The following is a 12037-nucleotide window of genomic DNA, read 5'->3' as shown; positions in this document are numbered from 1 at the left end:
AGTCACTTGTTGCTCTTCTTTATTATATCCACTAGGTGGAAGCAATTTCCCATTCAGATCAATAAGGCCACACATCACCGGAAAACCTACTGAAGAAAGTTTTATTTCCATTGTTAGGACAATACAATTCCAAACTGTTATTTAAATTCTTTACAACAGCTAGGAAAATGATGTCATCAACAACAGTTTTACACATAATCTTAAATTATATAATTAGTCTGTAGTGGGTCAATATTCCAAGGTGGGGGATTTACAGTTGAACATGTTTTGGTGGAAGTGATGAAGATAAAAAAATTATATTTAAAAAGTTATTAGATACAAATGATAGCAAAATAATTACATCTTTCATGTTTAACAAATACTAAATAACAACCTTGTTTTAAAATATATTTGAATATTTTAGTTTCTTATTCATACCAATGACATCAAAGCAAATAATCCACTTAGCTTTTCAGCAACTCTCATAATAACTACAGTACACAGCTGTGACATAAATGAATATGGCAATATTATAACTCTCATTAATGATGCATTTTCTCTTAAACATTTCATCCATTGACATTCAAACTTGATTGACTAACATCTATTGATACTCTACACTCAGTGATTTCTCTGGGGATCTGTAGGCTTCTGTGAGGAGCAATCAATGAAAAGGCAGTAAAAACAACAAAGAGAAAAAGAGAAGTGTCCACCCATCTGTTCATCTACCTTTCCTACTGCATGACATTGTCTTTGTCAAATTCACACACAAAGTACATAGTGAGGTGACAGGCCACATCTATCCACTCCCCTGCAGCCACCATCTCCACACAGTCCTCGTCCTCGTAGGCATTGTTTGGCTCGCCTTCCCGCCACTTGCTGAAAGTGCTCATGGGAGACCGCTCCACGTACACGAAATGGCCCTCGCGCTCCAAGTCATTGAGGCCGATAAACGCCCTGCCGAGGCCCGCTTCCGTGATGTACGCTGCGACGGCCACGTTGGCCCGTTCGTCCTTGGGCATGGCCAGATGTCCGCCCCTCCCCTGACAGTAGGCCTCAGCATCTAGGTAACGCTTGGCCTCCTTGACCAGAAGGTAGACCTTACCGTCTACCTCTTTGATGCCAGCGACAGCTGCAGGGGAGGGCAGGGCTGAAAAATGAGCACTTGGATTTCTAAAACCACACTGAACACAGCCACATGTTCATAAAGTTGCTTTTCAAACAACAGAGCAGAGCACAGGTAATTGTGAGGAAAATTGCAGTCTGACTTAACCTTGCAGTATTCACTATCTGTGTACCTATCTTTTTTTTTTTGGCCTTTTTTGCCTTTAATGACAGGACAGTGGAGAATGACAGGAAGTGAGTGGGAGAGAGAGAATCGGGGTGGGATCCAGAAGGGACCACGGGGCGGGAATCGAACCCGGGTCGCCGGCATATGGTGCAGGTGCCCCAGCCAGTCGCGCCACGGCCGGGGCCTGTGTACCTATCTTTAACGAGCAGTGCATTGTAATTGCTTGTTTGCATACCAGATTGTCTAAGTGGTTATGATCCAGTTTACAAAATTAGTACAGTATGAAACACATTCATAGGACAAACGGTGGACATACCATTTTTGATGAATTTCAACTCATTGGTTAATTGCGCCACTTGATTGTCCATTTCACCAATCATCTTCCGTAATGGTGCACACTCACAGGGGAGTCCTGTACGAAGGTGTCAAAACCGCCTTTTAAGTAAACTCATAGAATTCTGTCAATTCAATATTTCATTTCAAAAGTCCAAGTCAGTCTAATGATTTGTCCTACCGGAGTCTCCATCAGGACCTTTTGGACCTGGATCTCCCATGTCTCCCTTCTCACCTGACAAAGAGACATGTATAATCTTCACCACTCCCATAAAACGGCAGTTATTATTGAGAGATGTGATGTTACTTTACCCTTGTATCCAGGAGGACCCATCTTCCCATATCGACCCATGAGGCCCTTCTGTCCTTTGATTCCTGGAGCACCTGGAAGACAACACGTCATTTTTGTGACATTGCCATGACATCATCCATGAAAATACCCATTGGACAGAAATAATCTTCATCATGTAAGAATTCAACTTGGCTGTTAGAGTGTGTGATCCTTACAGCTTGAGTCAAGTCCTGGCCTCATTAAAGCAGCGGCAAAGGCTTGTGATCGTTAGCACTCTGTGGTCTGCAGAGACCTCTGACCCAGCAGTAAACATGCGGCAGCTCTGGTTATCTTTAGCAGGGTCTAACCAGGCAGCACATTACTCATGCTGTCAATTGCAGGAATGCAAATGCATGATAATCCTCAGCCTGCATCGTCTGAAACTCTTCCAAAACAAACTTCTGATCTTTTTGTTTTATATACAGTATGTTGTGTGTATATACCTATATAGCATAATTTACATTATACTCAAGTGTTAGATGATGTAAAATGTGATTTAAAATGGTTTCTCAGTCACAGAGCCATCTGTAAACCTGTTAGGCTACATAATATCCTAATACCATATTTTCATAACTTTATGCCAACATATACAGATCCACAAAAATAAATCATCTTGTGTGTATGGCAGGAGTTCCCAAACTTTTCAGCCCGCGACCCCCAAAATAACGGTGCCAGTGACTTGCGTCCCCCACTATCCCCGGAGGTGGTAGAAGTATACAAATGTGGCACACAACAGTGTACATGCACTAATAGGCCTATTGAAACACACGCATAATACCACAAAACATAAGAAACACACATAACAGCCTAACAACCATTATTATTTATAATAATCACATCATGGCTCAGAAGGGGCCATTGCTATTTCTAATAGTTTTAACTTTTTTTATTTCCAAAAATCATCTCGCATACAATATACATCATGTAAGTGATAGGATATACATTGGAGAAATACATGGAGAGAGATTTCATTCAGAGCCATACCGGTTTCTCCGGGGGGACCCACTCTTCCTGGCCTCCCTGGGGCTCCTTTCTCTCCCTTCTCTCCTGCCTCTCCTGTGGGGAGTCATTCATGGAAGTGGAAAACGTTCAGAAATGCAGCACAAAGTGGAAAAACACATCAACTGTCTCCCTGGAAATCAACACGGAGCACATCGGTTTCTCTCCCAGTTACTTTCAAAATCAATTGGCAGGATTTCCCCTGGTGACTCATAAGCTAGAAGCATTGACTCTGCACCTTTCAATCCGGGGACAAGGATCTGGACAGAGCACGGCTCCTCTGTCATTTGTTGGCCACGCACTGAAGTCACCAGCATCAGTCCCTGGATGGTCACTAACACACACGATGAAAGCACGCTCCTGTGCATTCTGAGACACTACCAACATACAAACCTCACCACTGAGGCATGATAAACATTAGACCACATTAATTCAACAGCAAATCTTATGTCAGCAAAATAAAAATAAATTAGATAAAAACTAAACAGGAGTTCACACAATAGTCACAGCAAATAACAAATAGAAGAGAAAATTAGGTGTACAAAAACTCGTAAAGACTTCCAAAATTGGTAATAATGTACTCCAACAATGCATGGGCCTAAGGTTTGGACATATCTTCAGACAGAGCCTCTTTATAGCCTACTGAAATTAGGCTAGTTGATTAAATTAGAAAAAATCAATATGCAAACATGCAAAATATTCCTGCTATGATATTTGTCTTAATACTCAACAACAACTTTATTACAAATATCTTGCATTTTAGGTCATAAAGATAATCATGTAAATGTAGCTATGTAAAGCAACAACTTACCACTTAAAGATGTATAAGTCTCTGTGGCTGGGTGATGGTTAATATGGTGTAGGTTTAAATGAGCTACTGGAGACAACAGAAGTGAACTCACTCTGGGTGTATTTCTCACGTTCCTACACTAGACCCCACAAACTGAACGCTGTGTGAGGGTGGACCAAAAGAGTCAACACAGACATTTTTTTACAGATAAAGTCAAGCACTGGGCTGTGCTCAGATAATTGCTTGGGAAAGTAATCAGGGTCATTGGCATCAAGCCCTCCCTGATAACACAAGCATTCTCTGTGAAATGATGGATGATCAAGAAACAACACAGCCATTCTTGCTGATAATGGACTTAAATGACTACAAAGTTGCAGTTATCAATACTGACCGCACAATACATTGCGGAGTATAACTTTGGAGCCCTATTTGTTCAACTGGTGTGAAATTTGCAAATTATGGTCCACAAGGTGGCAGTAGAATGTCATGTACCGATATGTGCAATTGTGTAGCGTGCATAATGCAGGTTTGAATTGATACCTGCCAACAAAGAATTCTTAGAAATTTCTACATTTTTAATTAAACAAAATGTAAAATGTAAACAAAATATTTGAACATATAATGTGTGTTGTCACTCACTGCCATTGATATACACTGATACTGATATAACACTGATGCTGTATGCACTTACTTGGAACAGCCCATGCACTTACTTGAAAGCCTATTCATAAAGATGCAATGCTAAAAAATTACAATAGAGTAAATTAGGGGAAAGTCCTTCAAATAATCGTCTACTGAGATTATGCGCCTTAATCTTATAACGCCTTAATGTAGGCTGCCCGAAGGATATATGACCTCCGTTGCTCTTTAGCATGGTGTCTAACCACTTCCTTTATCATTTCATAATAAGTTCCACAAAGCTCTGCAGTATACTGTAAGGCCCTAATCAGTATATTTTGTTAGTCTGTAACCAGCGATTAGATTGTAGATCATTCAGACACGTTTTAATAGTTAAAAGGAACATTTTGTGGTGGTTTTGCTTATTGAGAAACCTAGCTCTGCATAAACCTCAAATCTCAAAATTAAGCAAGCATACAGTATTAAAGGAGAATTCCGGTGTGATATTGACCTAAACTGTGTTGAAACATGATACCGAGTGTGAACGTATGTCTCATAGCCCATCTCGGCTTGTCCCCTGCACTCCAAAATCTGGCGCTAGTAGATGCTACCAACAGCTTTTTCAATGGTGGTGCTTCAGCATCGGGCTAGCCATGCAAATAAATCACTGTTTTACACCATTTACGAGGTTCAATGTATCTCCACACTTCATTGGTAGACTTCCGAGGGCCCTGACATTTAAAACGAGACATTGAGAACTTTGAAAAAGCACTGGTAGTTTACTTACAAGACGATTTATACAGACAGTATCTTCACGAAGTTTAGCGTTTGCAGCCATCTTAAATTTAGTCATGATAAATCAGAGCTGCCAACTCTCACACATTGAGAGTGAGATTCATTAATTTGATTGGCTCCACGCCCTCTTACACCAATCAAATGCGTGAGGGTTGGCAAGTCGAGTAACGAGTAAGAATGATCAGGTATGATAAGGGATCAGATTCCAAAAATAATTCAGTGGAAATGCATGGATTCCAGTTTCTTCCAGTAGCAGCAACTGGAACTGGAACAGCACTTTAACAGAACAGCAAATTAATTTGCTCAGCCTGTACGTCTAGTATCCAACCATAGGGATTTCTATTGGCTGACCCCGTGGACGTCATCCAATCACAGCGCTCTATTTTGTTAGAGTCTTAAGGCGGGCTTAACAGGATAACGACAGTCCTGTGACAGTGAACAACAAGGAAGGTGGCTATGGCGAACGAAGTGCGGTTGTTTGAATCGGCGTTGGCGTCAACTTTGGAGGAGTTGGACTCTTTTTTTTTTTTAAGTTGAGCAACAGAATGCAAGTCATTCCTTTCGAAGAAGGATGTATTTGACGTTTTGCCGACCGGATACGGATATGGTCGTAGCGCTGGCCTATTGCATGCCTAGGCAGTTTGAAAGACAATTCTCTGCCCGCCCCTTGGATTAAGCGAGGTGAATGGTTCGATTCCAGACTATACATTTCAATGATATAGAATGGCCCGCCAGGCCACCGGAATTCTCCTTTAATTATAAAATGAAGGGGTTCAGTTTCATCGCTCATTTCATGTCCGTAATGAAAAAGTACCTAAAGACAGGCACTGTCATGCTCAGTGGTTCAGAAAATCACCAATGGTTGTTAGATCATAGCATTAAGATGTAGTATTATGACCATATAACACTGGCAGTCTGTCATGTAGTTATGCAGAGTCATATAACTTGTAATGAAGTTGAAAAGATTAATTTAAGGGTGATTTTTGCATTGTCCCTTGTTTGTGATTGCATAGATTTGCAACAAATGGGCTCAGTTCCTTACTGCCATCTTCTAAATTCAGATTCCATGAAGCCCACTATAGTCGTTTGCCAAACCCTCAGAGAAACACAGATCATGTAATCAGAATCAGTATGTCAAAGAGATTGGAACAAGCTCATCTGATTTTACTTCACCAACAGATGGAATCCTTAACATTAGATTATCAGCAGTGGTATAGTCTAGCTGTAGTACTGTAGGTACTGTGATGTAGTCTAGTTAGCTGTAGTGGGTATACTGTGATCAACCCAAAATGTTAATACCCTTATATTTTAAGTGGGTATACTGAGATGGTGATGCTTTTGAAGTGGGTGTACTGCGTAGTCCTGCATATCACATACACTACACCACTGATTATCAGTTCATGTTGTGATGTACCAATAGCAAAAAAGCTGTGGATTTCAAGCAATGTGCACATTAAAATTATTAAAAGAAGAAAATATTGGTGGAGGTGGGAAACGTTAAGAGAGAGGTTTTGTTTAGTCCCTGCTGCTGCAGTTGTTTTTGCAAAACAAAGCACATTGATCTCACCATAATCCTACTCCTTCCTCACATTCTGCTTTTATCTGCTCTGCCAAAGGAGATCCACCACCATAAGAATATCACAGCGCCCTTCATGAGGAGGTGAGAGTTCAATGCTAAGAATCACTCTAGACAGGGGCAAAAACAGGTCTCACATAAATGCATTTTGATTAATATCCAGCTGCAACTAGAAATAGAACTATATTTGCATCTCGGTGCCACTTTGTTGTTGATGTTGTTTCACATATTTGTTTTTGATGTATTATATCTTTTGATGTGCTGTGTTCCAGAACTCCTTGGCCTGTTAGATTAGGGAATGTGTAGTTGTCTGCTATTGTGGAGATGAGAGTCTGTTGAACCTCTCTAAAGAGGTTGCGTTTTCATATAGCTCAGACAGGGTGGGAATATCAACAGAATTTCAATGTCAATCTTCATTTGAGAATCCGCACAACATCTCACCTTCAGTGCTGTAAGCTATCAGCCGTTCTCTGTCCACAGAGAACTAACTACCTGGAACTCTGAAAAAAGGAAAAACAGAAGGATTCCATAAACGTTAGCTGAACGAGATGACACCTCAAAATGAAATGACCTTTGCTGGAGATGCCTGGGGAATTTAAATACACTTTTCCTCCATCATTTATTCTCCATTTGATTATGGCATTTGATTTCTGCATTAGTGAGACACTTTTATCTCATCATTCTTCAGTCACGTTTCACATCATTTAGTGATGTCAGCTAACTGTTATTACCCAGATCTACTGCTGACAAACAAGGGTTGGCCGAGGAATGCTCTTTGGATTTGTTTCATCGTTAAATGGAAAAGGGTGTAAATTAACAGTGGATTACTTCCTAAAAGTGGAAAGAGAAAAGTGCAGACACCATGAGGAACCAAGATGCTAAAACAGACTGTAAATACAAGACAAAATATTACTTAAACAAGGACAACGACAGAGAGAGGGAAAGACATGGAAGACAGTCGACTGCTGGAAATGCTGTTGCGGAGATTGAGAGGATTCCTCTTCCCTAATGGGCATGCCAGCTCCGGAACCAAAATAATTATCATAATCTCTGAGGGTCGTTGAGACAGATGATCAATCATCTGCTTAACTCTGTCAGAAAATGACTGGTAGAAACCTGACCCAAAACAGACACAGACACACAAGTGCACTCTGTAGCCAAATGGACAGGACATAAATGAAAGCTTTTCTCTTGTAGCATAGAAGATGGGGGGAGAAATAACTCTAAGTGAGCCCCCATCCGCACAAACACCAACACACAAGTGCACACTGAAGACAAATGGACAAGAAACAAACAAAAGCTTTTCTCTTATAGCTGAGAAAATGGGGGGAAACTGAAAATAAAAAATATGGTCTCTGGAAGGGACAGACCTAAAGGGAGTCTCGTCGACTCTCCAAACCGATCATTAGTGCTCTAATACCGCTCTGTGCTCCCTCCAGTGACATTTTTAGCATGCTAATTTGATCCAGCAGACTGACCCAATACTGTATGTCATCCTTAGCCTAATTGCTCCACTTAGATGGCAATAGCAGCTCTACTTAGGGATGAAATCTTATCATTTTTGGTCAATTGACATCTTCCCCTAATCGCTGATAATGAGACATTTGTGTTTTTATAAGGTCACAAAAAAGAGGATAGTGTAACATGTCGATATATACACAAAGAGATTTTGTTTTTCATGCAGTCCACTGGACTTTTGACTTTTTACTTTCATGAAGTTCATATTGTGTCAGTCAATCTCTTCATGAACTTCCAGTTCACCCCAGGTGCTATTTGAGTGTAAAAGCATACCAAGGGCCCATCAGTCATTCGAGTTGCAGAGTACTTCCTAAATGCATTTGCCATGAGAAGCAGGCTATGGTTGAAAGGCTTAAAAGTCTGATGTGAAAGTAAGTCATTTGGAAGCTTCAGGACTCAGTCGATTTCAGTCGCTGGGTTCTTATGTACACCCTCTTTTCTCACCATCATATCACTGGGTTGATCTGTGGCTGAATCATTCAAAGGCAGCCTGGTCTTAGAGGAGCTGCGTCTTAAAGTGTAACATGCCAAACTGACTGAGGACTCAGAGATACTGCACACACACACACACACACACACACACACACACACACACACACACATTGATACTTATGTAATTATACTGTACAGAGATAGTCTGACAAACAGAGGGGGAGAGAGGCAGTGAGAGAAGCAGTGGATAAGTCCATGGCTAAATTAAACTAAACCAAATGCTGGTTTGCTAGTGTTGAAAATGTGGCTGGAGTCGTGCAGTAATGTAGGAGCAATGAAGATACACTATGATGAATGTATAAGTATACTGTACATACTCTTTTGATCCCTTGAGTGAAATTTGGTCTCTGCATTTATCCCAATCCGTGAATTAGTGAAACACACTCAGCACACACTAATCTCGGCGCAGTGAACTGCCTGCAACAACAGTGGCACTCGGGGAGCAGTGAGAGGTTAGGTGCCTTGCTCAAGGGCACTTCAGCCGCTTTCTACTGGTCGGGGTTCGAACCGGCAACCCTCCGGTCACAAGTCCAAAGCGCTAACCAGTAGGCCACGGCTGCCCCAAATGCAGAATGCAGAGTTCATTAAGGACAGTCTCTCCTGATATCACTGACACCAGCTGAAAGAGCAACAAAACCTCAGCAAAACTCTCTCATCAAAATGCATTTTTTGTGTCAATGTATCTGAGCCATCTGAAGACCTCCACAAAACAGATTACACTTCACTGATCCCACAAAAAGAGTATAATGTATGTTTGACCTGCATGTATCTTTTCGACCCCTTCTTGATGAGTTTGCAATGTGCCTTCAATTGGATTTGACAGAAATCATTCTTTCATTAGCAGAGACCAGGAACACATAGTTATAATCTACTGCAGTTAGCAAATCTCATAACTCAATTTATCTTCCCGAAACAATGTTACAGCCGCACACAGGCGGGCTGAGAGCAGAACTGCATCTGATCAGCTCACATGTAATTGGTTTAGTCGTTCTCAGCTCGGAGGGCATTTTATTGTGCCTGAAACTCCTACAATCAAGCTTCATCGGATAGCTCCAAATCATGGCACACAGACAACTGTATTAAGCCCTGCAGTCTACTATAAAAGGGCCATATAAAAAGGGGGCCTCTTCTTTTCATGTGCCCACGCTCCCTGAACTCTAAATATGGTTCAGAGACCTCCATGGCCATACATGTGTGTGTGATGTGAACATATCTTGTGTGCATTAGACTATGTTCATAATGACAATATTTGGCAAAAACTGTATTTAAAGAAAATGAATGTGATAAATCTCTACTGATACATTTTAACTGTGATCGTGGGGATATGTACTTTCACCCCTCTGGAATGGTTCAGCCCATTGTGTTAATAGACCTCTGAAGTTCGCCTACAAAAAAGCTGCCATCTTTGAGGTCCGGTCTCTTGCGATTTTTCCTATGGGAAAATAACATGGGTTTTTGAATTATCGCACCTGTTAAAGAAGCACTATGCAACAATTTTAGCAAAAATGACCTTAATTATGCAGCTGATGGTTCTACAACACTTTCTGGGTCGTTTGGTGGGTGCTTCATCTCCCCCTATCGTTTCTCCACGGAAAAAAACGAATATGCAACTTTCTGGACCCGGTCCGGGTAAATCCGGATGTGACTCAGCGGAAGTATCCAATCGCGCCTCGAAAATGTAGTCAGATTGTAGTTTCGAAGAAGACTGCAAAACGGACGCTGACTTGGCTTTGTTGCTGTTGAAATTGTAAGTAGCCTACCCTTGGGTGGACTTCGTCTTTGTAATGTGGTTTGATAGTCTCTTGAACAATGTGTTTGTTATATTGTGAGCCCTGTATGTGTTTAGCTTGGTTTCTTGATGGCTAGCTCACTGGCTAGTGGGGGTTTAGCATAGCAGTCACTTGCTACCGAAGCTGTGTAGCCTAGTGAAAAATGCAAGCCCAAATCCGGCGAAAACCCAGAAACAGCGAAGGAATAACCAGACCTGCATAGTGCTTCTTTAAACTCTCACGGGGACGAAGAAGTGTGAAATGCAGACGTTTTTGCTCAACACACTTTTGCCCTCTGCCTTAGAGTGGCTCCTGTGATCTTCGGTACGTTAAGACGGCAAACTTATAATTTTGCTACCCCAGAGCTAACTTGCAATGCAACTTGCCATAGGTAGATAGCTAACACCCGGATGTCCTTATATGGGCAAAGATGGCAGCTTTGGTTCTTTATTGTAGGAGAACTTCAGAAGTCTATTGGGCTGATTGGTTGGACCTATTTAAAGGCTGGCTCATGTAACCCTACAGTCACATTAGCTACAAGAGACAGCGACAAAGTGGCAGGTTGCCATTCATTTTCAATGGGAGAGGCCGTTTGATGAGCGACAAGTGCATGGTCGCTATGCTGCGAGCAAGGCACGGCCAAAATAGACAAGAAGTCTTGTAGACTGGTCAATATAGGGTTCAACGTCAAAAAAATTGATACAAAAGGTTTTTTTATGGATTCTGGTACTGTTGAACATGCTAAATAACATACTAAAAATCTAGTAAAATCTGACCTTTGGGAAAGGGGTCATTTTCAAAATGGCCGCCAAAATGGCTGTCAACAGGTTAGAATGGCTATATCTCAATTACTATTCAGCCTACAGGGGTGAAATTGATATCAAATGATGGTCAAATTAAACAAGAATAGGATTTTAAATGTTAAGTTGAAAATGTTTCAATGCTCTACCTTTTTCAGCCATAAATTAAAATCAATGCGTTTTAATACAGAGCAAATGCAATACAGGATTATTAACCATCTCCATGGCATGGAGGAAGATAAGACCTGTCTTAACTGGTGTTATATCTCATCTAGAGGTTATATGCTTTTAGAAAATATATGGTTTAGGGTGTTTGATTTGTTTTCCCTGGACTGTACATGCCAAAATGTATCTGCTTTACACTAGATTCACCAATACAGAATAGAGGGCAATGTATTGTTCATGGCATGGAGGAAGATGGGACATGTCTTAACTGGTGTTATATCTCATCTGCAGGTTAAATACTTTCAGAAAATATATAGTTTAGGATGTTTAATCTGTTTTCCCTGGACAAAAGAGGCCAACATGTATCCGCTTTACACTAGATTTGCCTATACAGAATAGAGGGCAATGTATTGTGCATTCATGGAGGAAGATGGGACATGTTTTAAATGGTGTTATATCTTATCTACAGATTATATGCTTTCAGAAAATATATATTTTAGGGTGTTTAATTTGTTTTTCCTGGACTGTACATGCCAACATATATCCCCTTTACACTAGATTCACCTATACAGAATAGAGGG

The 12037-nt window shown here is 40.9% G+C and overlaps 1 protein-coding gene across 2 annotated transcripts; it reads right to left on the bottom strand.

Moving 5' to 3' along the window:
* Positions 1-84: 84 nt before the first annotated feature.
* On the bottom strand, positions 85-3882 carry colec11 (collectin sub-family member 11). Of its 2 annotated transcripts, none has more exons than XM_042072350.1 (7): positions 3745-3882; positions 3172-3333; positions 2919-2990; positions 1916-1987; positions 1785-1838; positions 1587-1682; positions 85-1129 (listed from the first exon to the last, which is right to left on the bottom strand). In XM_042072350.1, the coding sequence occupies exons 2-7, from the start codon at positions 3299-3301 to the stop codon at positions 714-716; spliced, it is 840 nt and encodes a 279-aa protein (XP_041928284.1). In that variant the 5' UTR covers positions 3302-3333; positions 3745-3882; the 3' UTR covers positions 85-713. The 2 variants fall into 2 exon arrangements, with proteins under 2 accessions (XP_041928284.1, XP_041928285.1); XM_042072351.1 differs by having other exon boundaries at positions 85-1111.
* Positions 3883-12037: the final 8155 nt, after the last annotated feature.

The sequence above is a fragment of the Alosa sapidissima genome, chromosome 19 (assembly GCF_018492685.1).
Source record: "Alosa sapidissima isolate fAloSap1 chromosome 19, fAloSap1.pri, whole genome shotgun sequence".
NCBI classification, from domain to species: domain Eukaryota; kingdom Metazoa; phylum Chordata; class Actinopteri; order Clupeiformes; family Clupeidae; genus Alosa; species Alosa sapidissima.
This window is presented reverse-complemented; position numbering and strand designations above follow the sequence as displayed.